We start from the raw sequence: 19,444 nt of genomic DNA, 5'->3' as shown, positions 1-19,444 counted from the left end.
GCAGTAAACGCGAAGGCTGGATACGTTTTGACAGCGATAGAGGGAAGGGGTGCAGTGCAGCCATTGCTCTCACCTCTTCTCCCCGGTAGAGGGCAAGGAGGCTGACAGCATCTGTGTGCTAAAGATTTCACAGTGCTGGAAAGCACGCTTTTTCAGCGCGTCTGATGAAAGCTGCAGACGCGAACGGTCTAAAAGCGAGCACTGCACTGCGTCGTGCTTCTTGTGCTCTGCAAACTAAACATGCTCACAGATTTGCCTGTCTGGTTGGGTTCGATGACTTATAATTAAGAATTCTGACACATCTCCAACCGAAAACCTTAAATTTGTGCTTGTGCTTTGCCTTTGACAGGCGCCTGGAGCACAATGGCTTGGAGTGGCTGCCAGTGGATGCGTTCAAGGGCGCCGAAGGCGTCACATTCCTGTGAGTATAGGCGCTTCACAGTTTGAACAGAAAAGGCGTTAGGTACATTTGATGACGCTCAGGAATACTGTGAGCAGACTGCTCTTGGATAATTTACTGCCCAGTCGTTCCCGTTTTGGAATGACTGCCCTTAACGTCGATGGATGACTACGTTGGTTTGAATCTTTTTTTTTTTTTCCTGTTTAAAACTGGACGGGCTAAGCGTTTTTCTCTTGTTGCCACTTCTCGTTAACGCCAGCGACAGTTTACTTTTCCGAATTTGTCAAAAAAGGGATTATAGGAAGACGGTCCGCCCCTATTACAGGGCTCTTCACAATAGCAATCACAAGATCCCTATTAGGGTTTGGTTTGGGTTATGGGGTTTAACGTCCCAAAGCGACTAAGGCTATGAGAGACGCCGTAGTGGAGGGCTCCGGAAATTTCGACCACCTGGGGTTCTTTAACGTGCACCGACATCGCACAGTACACGGGCCTCTAGAATTTCTCCTGCAAAGAAATTCAACGGCCGCGGCCGGGATCTAACCCGCGTCTTTCGGGTCAGCAGCCGAGCACCATAACCACTGAGCCACCGCGGCGGCAATCGCTACAGCAAGCTACCTTAACTTAGTAATAAGGCCTACATCATTTTCCTTGATATTTCTAAATACTTGTCTAGTTTTTTTCCTCATTTCTAGTTTGTTAGGATGAAAAAGGAAGTGCGCCACATGCCTATGTGAAGTCGAGAGTTGTGTCCCAGAATAAGCATAGATTGATAAGTCCCTCATCTTGCGTCGTTTATCTCCTCCTCCTCTCATCACTCCAGCATACCGGCAAGCAAGCGTCCGCAACGCAGGGCATCGAACTGTTCGCTAGGGACGCGCTTCCGACATCCGCTGTCACGTTGCGGCAGTTATTCGGGCAAAGAAACCGTCCCGGGATCTTCACTCCCGATATCGCGCGCTGGTGTGGACGCCTGAAGAAGCAGACAGGCGATTCGCGGTATTGGCCGTGAGAGACGCAGGCCTCTTACGCATTTATCGCAATTTGGGCCGTCGGCACAAAAGCAGCGCGCCGTGATTCAGGGCGGCACGGGCAAGGACTGCTCGAGATGCGATCCGTGTAGCGTCGCCGCCTTGATGACGCGCCCCCGAGAGCCTCTTACATCCTCATCGCTCGGGGGATTACGTGTGTCGTCAGAGGAGACGCGTTGCTTGTAGCCGATGTCCGCATTTCGGGTTCACCGTGCCGAGGGACGGGTCGTCCACTGCGCAACGCATTCTTCACGTGGTGCCAGTGACAGGTTATTTCCCTTCTCTTACTCTATCCTCTGGACACAGCGAACGCAATCTCAGTAATGAAGGCTGCGTTGAAAAGCAAAAAAAAAGTCAAAGAAAGCAAGTTGGTGCCGGTGGTAAACGGCTTATCTATGCACAATTTACGCATTTCGCCGGCTACGAGAAAGTAAAAAAAAAAAGAACAAGCAAAATGAACTCAAAACGCCTTCAGAAAGACCTTATAAGAGTTCTTGAGCAGGCTTTTTCGTGCAAGCCTTTGCGGTGAAGCAGGATGACCTGCCGATAACTTCCTCCGAAAACTTGCTGCTCTCTCTGTTCGCCAGAGCACATCTAAACCTTCCTAAAGGCTGAATATATTCTCCTATCTTTATTCATCACAGCGGGCGTAAAACACCTGCACTTCATGGCACGTTCCAAGGGTTCGGATTGATTAGCAACAATCTCGAAAATTCTTTATTACTTATTAGACGGCCCCTGAATGTTTCAGGAAAATATTTGCAACCTTTTAAAGGCTTTCAGCATATAATCATTTTGTCAATCATTGAAACGGTGGTGCCTGTTGGAGTGAGGAAATCAAATCCTACGGGACGTCGAAGATAAATGGCATGTGATGATCTGTTAGGAGGCTGATAGCAGGCTGTGTTATGTTCAAGAAATAGCGCTTACCCTTTACCTCAGATACAACCACTCACAGCGTGATTACTTCCCGTTACTTCGACGCGACACAATGTTAAGAGCATATTCCTTGTTTCGAACTTCTTTGTTTGCCTTCCCAAAGAATATATTGACACCGTCCATTCATCGTCGTCGTTCTACTATAACCACGAGAGCGCGGAATGCGCGCGCGAGCTGGCCTTAGAAAGAAAGAAGTCGAAGTGTCTGGCTGCGAATGCTCCGCTTTTGAGACTGCTACCGACGTTCGCTGCAGTCACCTACTTTGACGTATCCAACCGAGCCGGACGTACTGTACCACCCGTGACATCTGGTGGAGGTGCTGGGTAACGCATTCCATGCCTCGGACTCCCCCAGCAAGCAGGGATTCAAGTCCTCGAGGGTCATCTGCCATCGAGGTGACGCCTGTACACCACGGCAGCCGCCGGCTCCAAGGCCTTCAACCCGAGTTTGGGCTTCTGGAGTCTCGCTCAACTCAAGCGGTTCGTTCAGCGCCATCATCGACGACCGTCCAGCCCGAAATAGGCATGCAGACGACGATTAGTTCACCTTCTGTTGTGCTACAGCAACCTCGGGAGCCACCGATCTTCCAAGGTTCTCCAGGCGAAGACCCGGAAGACTGGCTGGAGAAATTTGAACGCGTGGCCCGGTACAACAGATGGACGGATGACTCCAAGCTTCAACACGTGTTCTTTTCGCTGGAGGGCGCAGCTCGTACGTGGTTCGAGAACCGGGAGTCGTCCATAACGACGTGGAACGTATTTAAAGACCAGTTCCTGAAGGATTTCACCACGGTGATTCGAAGAGAACGGGCCGATCTGCTCCTTCAGTCCCGAACTCAGCTACCAAATGAAAGCATACTGGTATACTTCGAAGAGATGGCAAAGTTATTTCGTCGAGCTGACCCGGACATGACAGAGCAGAAGAAACTCCGGTACCTTATGCGAGGTGTCAAGGAGCAAATCTTTGCCGGACTGGTTCGCAATCCACCGAGCACGGTCGCAGAGTTTCTGTCGGAGGCAACCACCATGGAAAAGACACTCGATATGCGGTTGCGGCAATACGAGCGTCAGCCTTTGGCCATGACTGCGGCAGCCACGGACATCAGTACCACCCACATGCTTCGCGAAACTGTACGAGCTATCGTTCGCGAGGAGCTCCAGAAGCTGTTCCCGGCTACGCCGCCTGCGCCAACGGTTTCTGCTCTATCCGAGGTTATTCGGGAAGAGGTGCAACAGGCGCTTACAACACCAGCTCCCTTTCAGCCGTCTACAGCCTCACCGCTAATGACATACGCCGCTGTTGCTCGTCGCGCACCACCGCCGTCGCCGAGTCGCCTTCAGGAAACCCCGGCCCCTTTTCGGCCGCCACCACCTGCTCGTCCTGCTCCAGGGTATTCCCCCCGTAAAAGTGACATCTGGCGCACTCCCAACTACCGTCCACTCTGTTATCACTGCGGTGAGCCGGGACACCTGTACCGCAATTGCCGGTATCGTCAGATGGGCTTGCAGGGGTTCCCTGCCGATGCACCCCGTCCGCAGCCTGGGCAGCGACCCAGGGAAATCAACGACTATCTGGCCGCATCTACCGGCGGGACACGCAGGTCGCCATCCCCTCGTCGTTTCTCTTCTCCTCGTCGGTCTTACGGTGACTTTCCGCGGGGAAGGTCGCCAAGCCCCCGCCAGGAAAACTGAAAGCAGCAACCTTTGAGGGGGAGGTTGCTCACCGACGAAATGTAACAGACCCTCCTACGCCGCAACTAGGTGGCCACCCGATGCCCCGACCGACTGCAGTCCAACACCGTGATACGCCGACTCGACGTGAATGCCAGCTGACGAATCGAAGTGAACCCGCGCCGCACCGCAGCCGTGACCGAACACCGCGGCGTACCTCTCCCACGACGTCTACGACAGCAAACCTGAGCATTTCCCTCGACGGAACAGACGTCACTGCACTCGTCGACACAGGGGCGGATTACTCTATCCTCAGTGGAAATTTCGCTGCAACTCTGAAAAAGGTCACCACTCCGTGGATCGGCCCACAGATTCGTACAGCCGGGGGTCACTTAGTTACACCGACCGGGACTTGCACATCAAGAGTAGCAGTTCAAGGCGCAACCTACCTGGCAACGTTTGTTATACTCGAACATTGTTCACGTGACGTCATTCTCGGGATGGATTTCTTGACCGAGAATGGAGCGGTCATCGACCTCCAGTCAAAGGCCGTGTGTTTCTCCACAGAGAACGCAATACATAGAGATCCAGACCATCCGACCGCACTTTGCATCCTGGATGACCACGTCACCATCCCACCTCGTTCGAGTATTATGGTTTCTGTCGGCGCCAAGACTGTGCGGAATTTCGAAGGCGTCGCGGAAGGCAACCAGATCTTGCTTTTTGCCAGGAGCCTTGCTGTCGCCAGAGGAGTCGTTAATCTCGTCGACGGAGAAACAGAAGTGCTGATAACCAATTTCGGTGGTGCATACCAACATCTGAACGTGGGAACCGTTGTGGCTCACGTTGATGCTATCGCCCATGTCAGCAGCACACCCAGTATTTCCACAATGTCGTTGTCGCAACAGCAGAGCCCAGTCACTGGTTTCACGTTCGACGTCAATCCAGCACTCTCCCCGACGCAGCAACAACAAGTTAAAGATCTTCTTCTGCGCTACGGCGACACCTTCTCGGTATCATCGCGTGTTGGACGAACTCACCTAGCGAAGCATCGCATTATTACGGACGATAACGTGCACCCTCTCCGACAGTCCCCCTACCGAGTGTCTCCCGCTGAACGCGACGCTATTGGCCGCCAAGTGAAGGAAATGCTCCGCGACGACGTAATTCGTCCTTCCCGAAGTCCCTGGGCAGCGCCAGTCGTCCTTGTGAAGAAGAAAGACGGAACATTGCGGTTCTGTGTAGACTACCGTCGCTTAAACAAAATCACCAAAAAGGATGTCTATCCTCTCCCCCGGATCGACGACGCTCTGGATCGCCTCTGTAGCGCGAAATACTTCTCTTCGATGGACCTCAAGTCAGGTTACTGGCAAATTGAGGTCGATGAGCGGGACCGTGAAAAAACAGCTTTTATTACTCCAGATGGCCTGTATGAATTTACGGCCATGCCCTTTGGACTGTGCTCTGCACCGGCAACTTTCCAACGCCTCATGGATACCGTCCTTGCCGATTTAAAATGGCAGACGTGTCTCGTCTATCTTGACGATGTTGTCGTCTTCGCCCCGACTTTCCAGGAGCATCTTCACCACCTCGAATTGGTCCTGCAAGCAATAAGGTCTTCTGGACTCACGCTCAAAAATGAGAAATGCCACTTTGCGTATACAGAGCTGAAGTTCTTAGGGCACGTTGTGAATCAAGCCGGTGTTCAGCCTGACCCTGAAAAAACAACAGCTATTGCCCATTTTCCGCCACCGCAAGACCTGAAAGCTGTCCGCCGTTTTCTTGGATTGTGCGCGTATTACCGTCGCTTTGTGAAAGATTTTGCTCGCATTGCCGAGCCGCTGACGCGCCTAACAAGGTCGGACACACCTTTCAGATGGGAAGCAGCGCAAGAAAATGCATTCCGCAGCCTTCAAAGCCTCCTGCAGGCGCCTCCCGTTCTGGCTCACTTCGACGTAAACGCCGACACGGAGCTCCATACTGATGCTAGCAACATCGGCTTAGGTGCTGTCCTGGTCCAGATCCAAGCGGGTCAAGAACGGGTCATCGCTTACGCAAGTCGATGTTTGTCACCAGCAGAATCAAACTATTCCGCTACCGAGAAAGAATGCCTCGCCATTGTATGGGCCACTTCGAAATTCCGACCGTACCTTTACGGCAAAAATTTTAAGGTGGTGACCGATCATCATGCGTTATGCTGGCTCGCAAGCCTCAAAGACCCGTCCGCTCGCCTCGTCCGATGGAGCCTGCGGCTCCAGGAGTACGACATGACTGTCGTGTACAAATCCGGACGCAAGCACTCTGACGCCGATTGTCTGTCCCGCGCCCCAGTAGATCCTTCTACCGACGCCTGTAATGATGACGACATCTTACTGAGTGCTCTCAGCGCCTCCTGCCTCGCTGACCAACAATGCGCCGACCTCGAACTTCGAGATGTAATGGAATTTCTCAACGGCAGAAACACGACCGCCCCCCGCGCTTTCAGGCGCGTGTTGCCATCTTTATGCATCCGCAATGGTCTTCTGGTCAAGAAAAATTTCGCTCCAAACAATACGCAATACCTAATCGTCGTACCGGCTAGCCTGCGGAATGAAATCCTCCAAGCCTCCCATGACGAACCCACTTCTGGACATTTGGGCATAGCTCGTACGCTAGCCCGAATCCAAGAGAATTACTACTGGCCTCGTCTCCGTGCTGATGTCACTCACTACGTCAGAACGTGCCGAGCCTGTCAGCGTCGCAAGGTACCGTCAACCAAACAAGCTGGGTTCTTGATGCCCATTAGACCACCCACAAGGCCCTTCCAACAAATAGGAATGGACATGCTGGGTCCGTTCCCTCGTTCGAACTCTGGCAACAAATGGATAATTGTCGCGACGGACTACCTTACCCGCTATGCAGAAACGTCAGCTCTACCCAGCAGCACCGCTTTAGAAGTCGCCAAGTTCTTCGTGCATCAGATCGTACTCCGCCATGGGGCACCTGAAGTGCTGATCACTGACAGAGGCCCTGCGTTCATGGCTGAGCTGCTGCAGGAGATCTTGGTTTACAGTCATACCGACCACCGCCGAACAACGTCGTACCACCCTCAAACCAACGGGTTGACTGAAAGACTGAACCGAACCCTTTCTGACATGATTTCTATGTACGTCGATATTGAACACAAAACGTGGGACGAAGTGCTTCCTTATGTCACCTTCGCCTACAATACGGCCATGCAAGAAACAACGCAGATGTCCCCATTCCACCTCGTCTACGGCCGTGCAGTGACGACGATGCTCGACGCAATGTTACCGCATCTGGACGACTCTAGCCTTCACACCGATACCTACACGTTCCTGGAACGCGCCGAAGCTGCTCGCCAACTGGCCAAAGTTCGAATTCAGGACCAACAACTTCGAGATGCAGATCGCTACAATCGGCGCCGTCATGACGTCCATTATGCGCCTGGCGACCGTGTGTGGGTGTGGTTCCCCATTCGGCGACGAGGACTGAGCGAAAAACTCCTCCATCGCTACTTCGGACCATACCGCGTGGTCAGGTCATTGGGCGACCTCAACTACGAGGTCATTCCCGATGGATTTCAGAAGTCCCGACGGTCCCCGTGCCCTGACGTAGTTCACGTGGTCCGCCTGAAGCCTTATCACGAGCGGTAGCCTCGCCCACTAATCCCGTTCATTCCTTCCGACCTCTCCACTCACTCCCAGCATCGGGACGATGCTGCTTTTGCCGGGGAGTAATGACACCGTCCATTCATCGTCGTCGTTCTACTATAACCACGAGAGCGCGGAATGCGCGCGCGAGCTGGCCTTAGAAAGAAAGAAGTCGAAGTGTCTGGCTGCGAATGCTCCGCTTTTGAGACTGCTACCGACGTTCGCTGCAGTCACCTACTTTGACGTATCCAACCGAGCCGGACGTACTGTACCACCCGTGACAATATCACCAACCTCTGAAAACAGGGCGAACAGAGAATCGACAATTGATTGTTAAGCCTAATGCCGGCCAGTAGTTTCTTTCTCTAACCAGTCCCGCTGCATCAGAAGAGCATTCATTTTCTCCAATTCAGACATTTTAAAATCACGCTGTTCTTTTTCTCAAGTTAAAGCGAGTTTTAGTTGCCTTTCTGGCAGTTCCTGAAAGACCGACGCCCCCCATGTGTCGTCTAGCGACATTAACTGTCAACTTACATTCAGCTCTTGCAGATGCTTGAGTGTCTTTAGCTCAACAATAAACGAAAGAAACTCAACCAAGTAGCAGTGAATGAAAGCCTGTTCGCGCATGATGCATTGGAAGGTTATCAGCTGTTTCCTATACCAGGCGTGTCGAGAACTCCGCAGTCCGGAAGTTTCGTTCCCTTTGAGTGCATTCACCCCTGTTAGGTTACCACGTCTCTAGTGAGAGTCACTCTCAATTAGGTTAAGACTCCCAAGATGCAGTTAACGCTCGCTACACACTGTCTCAGGAGGCCATATAGCGCGACACTTTTACGCCGCTGCACTGATTTTTTTACTAGTTTTTTTTTTTCATTCTCTTCATTTTCTGGAAGTCTGCAGTCTCCATTGCCTTTGACAGTAATAAAGTACCCTTTGTTTTCTCGCGCAATCTTTCGTTTTGCTTACTCGCTAAAGCCTCGCTCGCTGTGCTGGTCTGGACAGTGCGCCAGCAGGGCGTTAACAAAGCGAATCCAATTTGGCGTAAGTGGCCGGCCCCATCCGCACCGGAGTGTTTTCGCCTGTTGTTGATCCGGAAACGGTATACGACTGGCGATGGTATAACCCGGCTTCCGCCATTCCTGGGGATTATGTGAGCCAGTATAAACGGCACAAAACGTATTTCTTCGTGCGTCCTTGTGAGTCCGTGCATTCTGGGTAGACCTTACTGCCACTTTATAGAGACGATCTGTTTACTTCCCCTTTTACCTTTTGATCTAAATTGCCTTAGTCTCCATGCCTTTCTGCTTTTGTTTTCTTGCACATCGCATCTCTGCTTTCGTCTTTACTCCTTCTGCTGGACAGCTGTCAGGGAAAAACTTTCGTAGAGTAAGCTTGATGCGGCAACTCTACTCCAGCACACGTTCTACTGTCTCTTCCGTCCATGTGTGCTTTTGAGCTTCAGTGCCTGATAGCGCATGAGGTTTTTTTTTTATATATATATAATGTGTATTTTTGTTTGTTTACCGTGAAAAACATGTAGGAGATTTTCCCCAGCATCAATGGCGTCGATGTGCCTGAAAAATCTGCGATATCCTATTCGCAAAAATTCAGGGGGCACTTTGACTGTCTAAAGTGCGTAGAGCGAAAGCGTTTTCCGCACCACTTTGACTGCCTCTGTGGCACTGGTGACGTCACCACTCGGTGACGCCACACATAATTAGTGATTAGTTACTAAGTAATGATAATCCACTAATTAATGGCTAATTGCTTATTAATGACTAAATACTAATTAACTGCTAATTAACCCCTTCACCGTTTTGTTATATCAATGAATTTCTTAACAAAACTGCTTATTTCTTTTATTCCTAATTTCGATTATTATTGGAATAAAAAGCATGCATTCAATCTTTAAAATAATATTTGAAGCAAACACGAAGTCAAATTAGCATATTCAAATTCGTTAATACTCACAATACAGAAAACCAACTTACTGCTGGTAATAAGCGATAAATATATTCAAGCGTCATCAGGCAAGCGTATAGTGGTCTAACCGGGAACTGCCATAAAAGGAAACCGAGGGGCTTGCGTAGGGATGTTGCTGACGTCGATCTTTATCCACCGACGTGCACTCGTGAAGTTTGCTTCTGAGCTGTCCTCTCTTTATCGGAGGAACTGATCAGCACAACGTCATCACTGTCATCCTCGCTGCCTGAAACAATGCACACTTCGGTGTCTGAATCACCATCGTGTGAAGAAGATGGCGATAAAGAAAAGCGTCTTTTCCGTCCACACCCCGACTTGAATCGAGCGCAAGCCACCTTGCTCCGCAGGTTGCAGACACACTCTATCCTTAGCCATTCTAGACTTTCACTCATCACAGACGGGGAATACGACCCCGTCTGCCCAAATTGTTACCAGGGAGAAATCGCCACCCAGGCTCACATCCTCTGGGGTTGCGCGGGAAATCCGCCCCCTCGAACCTTACTGCCAGCTCCCTCCGAAGACGGATGGAACCAACTCCTCAAAAGGCCAGACAAGAGCATCCAACTGGCACTCATTTCGTGGGCCCAGGAAGTCGCCCCCACCTGGGGGCCACACCAAGCCCACCTGCCCTAAATCCCGCCAATCTATGGCAATAAAGTTGTTTCTCTCTCTCTCTCCCGAGAAGGCAGCTCAGCAAAACACGCGTCGCCTCTGCCGGATGCCATTTTTAGAACCCAAGTTGCCATAAGGAAAAAAACGTTTATGCGGTAGAAGAAAACGAAATTAACAGATCAGTGCTGCCATCTGTCGAGCAAAATGCCATCTAAGCCACACACGAGCGCTGTTCGTCCGAAACGCTGAAGGGAAGAACCTGTTCAGCGAGGACGAGCTACAGTCGTCCATAACGGTTTGGGGACGGCCGCCGCGGTGGCTCAGCAGTTATGGTGCTCGGCTGCTGACCCAAAAGACGCGGGTTCGATCCCGGCCGCGGCGGCTAGAATTTCTTTGGAGGAGAAATTCTAGAGGCCCGTGTACAGTGCGATGTCAGTGCACGTTAAAGAACCCCAGGTAGTCGAAATTTCCGGAGCCCTCCACTACGGCGTCCCTCATAGCCTTAGTCGCTTTGGGACGTTAAACCCCATAAAACCAAACCAAAAAACCGGTTTGGGGACGGCTTGGCAAGGACGAGCGCTGCTCGTCCGAAACGGTTAAGGGGTTAATGACGCTGAAGCTTCGCCTTTAGGAGTGGAACGCGACAGCGTGTTCTAGCGCTGCCAGGGAGTCTACGGAACACCACCATCCGTTCGGCACGATGCCTTGCCCTTTGAACGCAACGCTTCTTGAGTAAAGGAAATGGCGCAGTAATTCTCTGTCATCTCGGTGGACACCTGAACTGCACCTTAGAGGAAGTGGGAGTGAAAGAAGAAAGAGGAAGAGGGGCCGTAGTGAAGAAAATGAAAATTGTATTTGAGGTTGAGGAAAGGAAATTATGCAGTAACTGCCTCGCATATCTCGATGGACACCCGTCTTCGTCGATGTATCACCCCAAGGGCTGGATGTAAAGCTGTACGGACGGACGGGAGTATGGGCCTTCAAAGGCTTTCGCCTTAAAAGTGCAATGTGGTTGGTTTGGTTTATGGGGTTTAACGTCCCAAAGCGGCTAAGGCTATGAGAGACGCCGGAGTGGAGGGCTCCGGAAATTTCGACCACCTGGGGTTCTTTAACGTGCACTGACATCGCACAGTACACGGGCATCTAGATTTTCTCCTCCAAAGAAATTTAACCGCCGCGGCCGGGAACGAACCCGTGTCTTTCGGGTCAGCAGCCGAGCACCATAACCACTGAGCCACCGCGACGGCTAAAAAAAAGTGCAATGTTACCTGTATAGCGAAACGAGGAGCTAACGCTGTAGTGAATGTTCCGTGCGAGGTCATGTGGTCCAGGTGAGCCAATGGGCGCTCTCGAGTGCTAAAGGAAAAAAAGGGGGAAGGGGGAGCTACGCGTCTATAGCTCTATCGTTTCTTCGACCCACTGAAGGACGGAGAGTTCCTGGCAGTATGTTGCTCTCTCTCTCTCTTTTTTTTTTCAATACCTTCCGCTCTTGACACTGGCAGCTGTCGCAGTGATTAGCTCAGATATCCTCTGAATGGCAGATTAACCAGATTTGTCCGCTCACTCGTTTGTGTAGTCCTTTATTCAGATTTCTCTCTCTGTCAACATCGCCACAACTTTGGAGAATGGTCTTGTGATAACCTGAAGCCAATTAGTGCATGTTGTGTTCTTACTGAACCGCACTGTGCTTGTAGCGAAACGCGCAGCGTTCTACTCGTCTCTTTCCGTTGTTTTCTGTCTAAGTTCTTCGCTCTTCGCCTCTCCCAGATCCCTCGAGGGCAACAACTTCACGGAGGTTCCATGGGACGCCCTCAGACTGCTGCCTGCCCTGGAAACCTTGTAAGCCAGCTGAAACCTACTCATCTGTCGGATTTTCGGACACGGTGTTTGTGCTTGTAAAGCAAGGGTGGATTTAGACGGCAAGATGAGTGGTGGTGGGAAAAGTACGTCATACCCCGCATATTCACCAGTTACGAGAATAAAACCCGCATTTCTTTTGTCCCTTATTAAACAAAATTCAAACCGACCCGGGCATCACAGGATTAAAAAATCTTAAGAAGTTTATTCAATCATGGTTGAACAATAATATTACTTGAGTGAAATTACTTCTTGACACATTCTGGGTGTTTTCATTCCCTGTTCGAAAGTGTGCACGATGGAAAACATTTTATTGCACTATCCGCTTTATTTGTTTGTTTGTTTCTGCTTCGCACTAGAATTGCGTGTGTCTTTATTTGGCTTTCCTTTTCTTTTTTTTAAATTTATGTCATGTACTTCACGCCCCGGTTGGCCAGTCCCGCACACAAGAGGTAACGCTTGTGAGGACTGGAGCATGTAATGTGCGAACTGATGTGAATAAAATATTTTTTTTCTTTTGGTAAGAAAATCTTGAATTTTGATTTTATTTCCATTTGTCGTACTTGAAGAGACGAAAGAAAAAGCCGCCTTTATGTAGCTCGACTGTCTCTCATCCTCTCTACCAAAGCACAGCATCAGCCCATATTCTGTACAGGAAGGCAACGAATAATATAACGAATAATACGAATAATACGGGCCTACTTTACACAGACAGCTCTAAGAAGTGTGACGGGAATAAGGATTGAGATTAAGAACAGCCTTCAGTCAAAGCGCTAATTATCAGCAGTTTGGCATGGCATCAGCGAAAACCACGAGGCCATAAGCCACTGCTGACTTTAAGGCGCTAGAGTCACTGGAACTATGTGATTCACTACTCACTGGGTCCACTTGGCGGTGGTGTCCGAAACCTACTCTATCAGCGCGCTTGTGCGCAGGCCTAGTATTAATGCCTTAGCATTAGAACGGTCGCCGCAGAAAGATGTGGTGTACGGCATCTGTCAGAGAAATGCAGGCAAGTGGATGGGAGGAAAACCGGAAGCGAGGTTGTTAGGAAGGGAGCTGCGCAAAGGGAGAGGAGGAGGGGGGGAGCCAGCGGAGAGCACGGAGGCTGGCGAGGGTGCGCGCCGCAGCGCTTTGCAAGTGTAAGTGAGAGAGACAGGGTAGAACTAGGAGGAAAGAATAGAAGGAAAGAAAAAAAAAACAGGGGGTTCGATGTGACGAGACATAATTGCACAAATGCGAAATGGCGCGAAAACACGAGGACGAACACACAGAGAAAGGACTGGCGCCAACTACTAACCGAGTTTATTTTTCGGAAAAAGTCACTAATAAACTAGACAGAAAAACACAAAAGCAGTAGAAAAAGAGGACGAAATAAGGCGCGCTCTTGACTTCGGACCATTCGCCTCCCGTGCTTGGATTTGGATGCGTGACAACAGATGGAGTCGGTTCCTTCTACTTCAACGGGTGCAGCAAAAGGTCTACGACGCAAGAAGTATCATTCTCGCAGTTGCCTACACCTCGCCAAAAGACACTGAACAGTAAGCTGCACCTAAGGTGTAGCACGAGCTACCCTACAGAATTTTACAAAACAAATTCGTCTTGCTCGGCGGCTTCTACAAGGACTCCTAAGCCTCCGAATTTCATCGACGTCATTCGAGACACCACTGGCCTGCATCACGCAATACCCCCTGCACCTGTCTCGACGGACAGGCAGACTGCATAGACTTGGCGTTCCAGACCGAAGGGACATCGAAAAACTAAAGTACTTCTTGTGTCATTTCACAGACCATAAAACGATGATCGTATGCTCCGTATGAAAGAAACCTCACAGAGAGACATCGACGACCTATGGGCATCAGACATGCAATACATTCGAGAAACCAAAGACAAGCTATGAAACCGTGTAAAGTCACAATAAAGACAGATCCAAACGAATTATATGGATGATATTTGATGAGTGTCAAAAGAGAAGGCGATCGAGTATATTGCTAAAGCATACAGTCGATCAACCGATGATCGTCTCTTAATTTTTTTTATAGAAACGCTACATCACACTATCCACCTTGCCTCTCATTAAACTTTACTTTCCCTCTCTCTCTCTACTTCGCCAACACACGATTGTGCATGTCTGTGACTTTTTTCTCAAAAGCCACACCGGCGTATACTTAAGACAGGGTTGTCGGGAGAAGGCTGAAATGTTTGCCTTTTTTCCTTAATTTGCAACTTTCAGGTGAGATGTTGACCGCCTTGTGTGTCTTGTGAAAATGAAACCGGAAACTATTGGAATGCCACACACTTATAGAAAAGGGGTTCAAAACTGTGGACTTCTATGATGTCATAGAACCAACCAGCTGTTCTACCATCTAGCAGGGCAATTAAATGGATGCGAAATAAAACGCAGCCGTGAAAACTCAGTGCTGCAAGCACGTGTACAGGTTACCAGACCACCACTGAGCAGCTCCAGACAAAACCGCCCGGCACTAATTTTTTTTGTTTTCCAGTGCTGCGTGGTGAGCGCAACGTATACTCTCCACATTTAAGTGGCCGGTGCCTTCTCAGCACCGCAAGAGGCAGTGAATGGCAACTTTCGAATGCAGGCACCTGAACAGGAACCGGCTGACCGAGGTGCCTCCGCCGGCGGAGCCTTCCTACCACCGCAGGCTGCGCAAGGTGTGGCTGGACAGCAACCAGCTGTCTCGGGTGCCCGTGGAGTGCGTCCAGTCCCTCCCAGGACTGGAAGCCTTGTAAGGGTCTCGACTCTCGGCATTCGTACTTGACCGTCGTCAACAGCCTTGCTATGTTCATGCATGACAAAAGGCTCCACCATATACCTCATCCCCGCAGACTTCCTAACCTCATCCACCCACCTAAATCTCCGATGCCTACTACAACGTTTGCCTTCTTTTCGAATGCGCACCGCCACGGCGATTGCGCGAAATGCCATTGCTTCACTTTCAATGGCTTTGGTATTGCTATAGCGGCAGAGGCCGCGGAAGCTCCAGGTTTCGAACTTGCGAATTGCACTACCGGGAAGCTCACTACTTCATCATTCCTTGCCAATGATTTTTGCCAGGTACGCCGCATTAAAGGGCAACTGTAGATGTTTTACAATTGGTCCAGCTGAAAGGAATCTGATTTGTGAAATTTGCAGGCCGAGCATGTGAAATCGTTTTGTGTTAGCATTTGAAATGGCAACTTCGCAGCGTCGGCGTTCAGGTTTCTCCGTAGCGCACAGCGCCAGGTCACAGCCACCTGACTCTTAAAGCTGTCTCCTTCAACGCAATGCGAAAAAGCCTGAACGTCATCGTGGTTCTATCGGGGATTACGTCACACTTTAAATGCTAGCGCAAAAAGCTTGGCATGCTTTGCCTACATGCTTCATACATTCGAATACTCTATTCTTGTCGAATTGCAAAAAAATACTAAAAAGCAGTTCAGCTTCCCTTTAACTTAACGAAAATTTACTTGATGCTGAGCGTAACAATAGCAAATCTGCCCGGTTTTTAATATGCTTCGCATCCACCAGGAAAGATTAGTAAAATATTTTCGCGAGGCACAACTCAAGTCTGCAGTTCTCCTCAGACTTAGAAAGCCGTAAATAAGGCTCATGTACATCCCTAACGCCCACCTCTACAACTTATAAAAAAAAAACACAAAACAAAGTGAACAAGGGTTGAGAGGAGAGCCTCAGAGTGCTTGGCCATTGTGCAGAACGCTGGCATGAAAATTATTTAATCCTGAACGACATTAATAGCTGATAGGCCGTAACTAAGTATTCCTGATTGTTCACATGACTGAGGTTTGTTGCCCACTTTTTTTTCTCTTTCTTTTTTTTCCAGAGGTTTGGGAGAGAATCGCATCCAGGATTTGAAGCCTTACGCGTTCGGGAATTCGTCGCGCCTCGAAGTCCTGTGAGTGCACAAGACCGTCCGTAATCGCGCATATTGTATTCGAAGCTTTGATGCAGCCACCAGTTGCGTCAGCTTGTCGTCGCGTACGCGTTGTCACTATTGTTTCCACTATATTTTTGTGACTATAGGCCTCTATTGTCGTCACTACAGGTGGCTGTGGCGCTCTGTCTAGTGCCTTGTGGCACCGGCCATGTTTTATTCAGGTTCCGTCGAGGTACAATTGCAGATAATGCTGCAGACTACAAGTGCGACAGCTGGGCTCAGTATTCATTGATTTTTATCTTCTTTTTTTTACGTACACAGTCATGGAATAGCAAGTACTCAAAGCACGCTCGTTAACGATGACATGTATTGCTCCTTCTTCAGGTTTAGTTCCCAAAAGACAAGTGAACATCTGATTTTAAAATATTTCTAGGAAGACTACGTACATCTCAGGGATATTTTGACTGCTCGGTGCAGTCCTTAATATGTAGCCTTTCTTTGTTCGACTGGAGAAACTATTAATACCGGATTTTTTGTTTGTACTGATAACATGCCCTGAACGTAGCATTTCTTACAATTAAGTACCACGTCATGTATTATTCCGTTGTTCTGAGAAGTCATTCTGTTTATGAGACCTCGCTTCCCTTATTCCCTTTCAGCATCCTACGAAAGAATCATATCAGCAACATCGATCCTCGCGCATTTCATGGTTTACGGTCTTTGCAGGCAATGTGAGTCCCTCTTTCCTCTTTCAGCTTTTGACTTGAGCTGCTGCTTTTTCTGGAAACCACAATGCTCTTGCCCTCTCATCTTCCTCTTGCAGAGACCTGAGCCACAACAAGCTGACTCACTTGCCAACTGCACTGTCTTCACTGCCTATGCTTAAAGAACTGTAAGAGCCACAATGCGCACTTTTTATTGGCTGTCTCTGCATGTTGCTTGGAATACCAAGCCTGGCCTTTTTTACTGAAAATCTGTCTTTCTAGCGTTGCACCTAACGGTAAACAAGCCTGTGCGTGAGGAGGAGCTAAGCCTCGGTTCGTTATAAAAGTACTGCGAAGTCAGGTGTCAAGGTGCACCTTTTATTTCACTTTCGAGGAAACAAAATGCCAGGTTTTCGGTTGGTTGGTTTATGGGGTTTAACGTCCCAAAGCGACTAAGGCTATGAGAGACGCCGTAGTGGAGGGCTCCGGAAATTTCGACCACCTGGGTTTCTTTACCGTGCACTGACATCGCACAGTACACGGCCAGGTTTTCGGTCGGAAGTAGCCAGGTTTTCGGTCGGAAGTAGATTATCGCGCTTGTGATGAGCGCTAATGCCAGGCTTTCTTGTGGTACACGCATTACACCACTTGGTGAGGAGTTTAATAGGTTCCTTACTTTTGATGACTGCGTGTGAACAGGGTGCTGTCAATTGCTCGCTCATGTACCATATCTGGTTCACTTAAGTAAGATGACTTAAGTGGCCGGTTCGGTTTTAGGCCGCGGTTACTACGTTTCCACTGATGCGAAACTGCAAAACGCCTCTTTTTCATGGTTTAAATGCACTATAAAAGGCCTCGGCTTCTTGAAATGGTCCTAAGTTTCAGAAGTACCCTTTGGGGCACCTCTGTAGAATATTGTTTTCCAAGATGCAAATAAAGATTATTTATTTCTTGGCAGGTAACCTGCTTGAGCCTGGCTATAGTTCAGCTCCAGGTTTCGGCTGATAATTACATAAACTGAAGACGACAAGTTGAGGAAATATTGCGAGAGGCGAGCATTGCGAGCCGAAGCAAATTGCGGAAAAATTGTGAACATTGACTGGGTCTTCATATCCTTCTGTAAACTTTGTATAAATCCTGTAGACTTCCTGTGAGAGATTAAAAGGCGCATCGTAGCGCAGCGCGCTCAGATTGACCCCGGAACGCGCTTTTATCGCAAACGTTAAACAAGATGAAAGCTGACACCATCATGTACGCCACCATCTAAGCCCTCGTCCAAATGCTGCCGAAGTACACGTTGGGTGGAACTACGGACAAAATAGTAACACAAGAGAGTTATTTCTGTTGCGGACAGAAGTACATTACCACATGAGGCCTGTGCATGCTCTGCCGATTACCGTCACTCTGCGAGCCAACAAGCAGGTCGGAGGCCGTAATGAACGAGTAGAGCAAAATAAATGTGAGACGGGCACAGTGCGGCTGACACGAATACGGTGAGCGTGGCAAAGAAAAAGCATCAAATACATTGTGTTTCGGCGTGACGGTAACGGCAGGCTCAGCGTTCCGTGACATACGCGTATGGAAGGGACAAGCCAAAAGGAAGAACAAAAATGAGCAGCTCATTCACTAGCTACTGACTCTTTCGCAAGTTGACCGTTGTTATCCGAGACGTGCAAGTTCGTGAATTCATTCATTATGGAAATAGCCGTTTGTCATCCGGCTTTAAAGGACATCCGGAAGTCCTAGGCTTCCAGACGAAAGTAGAAAGCATTCTCGTAGCTAATTCTCGTTTACATTCTGTATTAACCTTGTTATCCGCATTTAGCAGTTTGTATGAGACGTACAGCATTCACCTACGTGTTAGCGGCCCAGATACAAAACTTTTTTTTACTCCAATGAAAATCCAACGCAGGTTTTTTTTTTCAGTAAGCAAGCTTCTTAAAGCTGGGCTGATGAAAAATAAAACCATGGCCGCGTAAATCTCAGTGATGTGCGAAGACTCACACTAGCCGTTGCTCTGCCGGTTCTATGTTGCAGCATTATATCGGACAACCAGATCCGGTTCCTCGGGGAGAACTCCTTTCGAAGCAACGGTGCCTTGACCCTGCTCGAACTGGCCAACAACCCACTGGAGTCATTCGACAAGAAGACCTTCTCGCGGCTGCCGTACCTCAAGAGGCTGTGAGTGGTCCCGCAAACACCCGCGACATCTGTCTGTAGTCACGGCTTTGACAAACCCGCTGGTTAACTTCGGGAGAAAGAAGCATGCGTGGCTTCAGTACATTCAAGCAATGTATGCTAACTGCGCCGAATATAGCCGAACCCGGATAAATTCAGCTAGAAAGAGATCGGCAAACAGTTCGATATATCGGTAATGCGATCCATAAAAATGGCAATAGATCAGCTTATCTGTAACATAGAAGCAGGAAAACAGTGCACCCACGCTAGCGATCTATTTCTTGCAGTGATATGCCGCCCGTCAACGTGCTGCCAGCGCACCGCTCGCTAGGCGTTACTCATCCTAACTTGCTGCGCATTGAAGCCGCAGCTTATGGCGCTCCGAAACTATAGCCATTGCGAATCATAAAATGTGTAATCATGTTGCCAGTACACAGTAACTAGAATAGTCGCTTGTTTAAATTAAGGTACATTTAGTTTCCGCAACGTCTTCGGCAGCGAAACGAGCGAAGCACAACTGG

The 19,444-nt window shown here is 49.3% G+C and overlaps 2 protein-coding genes across 5 annotated transcripts in view; both read left to right on the top strand.

The window, feature by feature from the left end:
* Positions 1 to 19,444, top strand: part of rk (G-protein coupled receptor rickets) — a 180,679-nt gene that overhangs the window by 121,205 nt on the left and 40,030 nt on the right. For 3 of the 4 annotated variants that reach the window (XR_016286934.1, XR_016286932.1, XM_089566138.1), the window contains exons 3-9: positions 350 to 421; positions 12,056 to 12,127; positions 14,746 to 14,892; positions 15,988 to 16,059; positions 16,701 to 16,772; positions 16,865 to 16,933; positions 18,783 to 18,926. Coding sequence is in view for 1 of the 4 variants with exons in the window: in XM_089566138.1 (XP_089422264.1) it covers positions 350 to 421; positions 12,056 to 12,127; positions 14,746 to 14,892; positions 15,988 to 16,059; positions 16,701 to 16,772; positions 16,865 to 16,933; positions 18,783 to 18,926 (648 nt within the window). In the remaining 3 variants the exon portion in view is untranslated. The remainder of the gene's footprint in view (positions 1 to 349; positions 422 to 12,055; positions 12,128 to 14,745; positions 14,893 to 15,987; positions 16,060 to 16,700; positions 16,773 to 16,864; positions 16,934 to 18,782; positions 18,927 to 19,444) is intronic. The other variant, XR_016286933.1, reaches the window with a different exon arrangement.
* LOC149371847 (uncharacterized) lies at positions 2,506 to 4,118 on the top strand. Its single transcript, XM_089585374.1, has one exon. It carries the CDS (start codon positions 2,706 to 2,708, stop codon positions 4,059 to 4,061), a length of 1,356 nt encoding a protein of 451 aa, XP_089441500.1. The 5' UTR covers positions 2,506 to 2,705; the 3' UTR covers positions 4,062 to 4,118.

This window comes from Amblyomma mixtum, chromosome 1 (assembly GCF_055824585.1).
Source record: "Amblyomma mixtum isolate Tamu chromosome 1, ASM5582458v1, whole genome shotgun sequence".
NCBI lineage: Eukaryota > Metazoa > Arthropoda > Arachnida > Ixodida > Ixodidae > Amblyomma > Amblyomma mixtum.
Note: the sequence above shows the minus strand (reverse complement) of the source record. Positions and strands in the feature narration are given on the sequence as shown.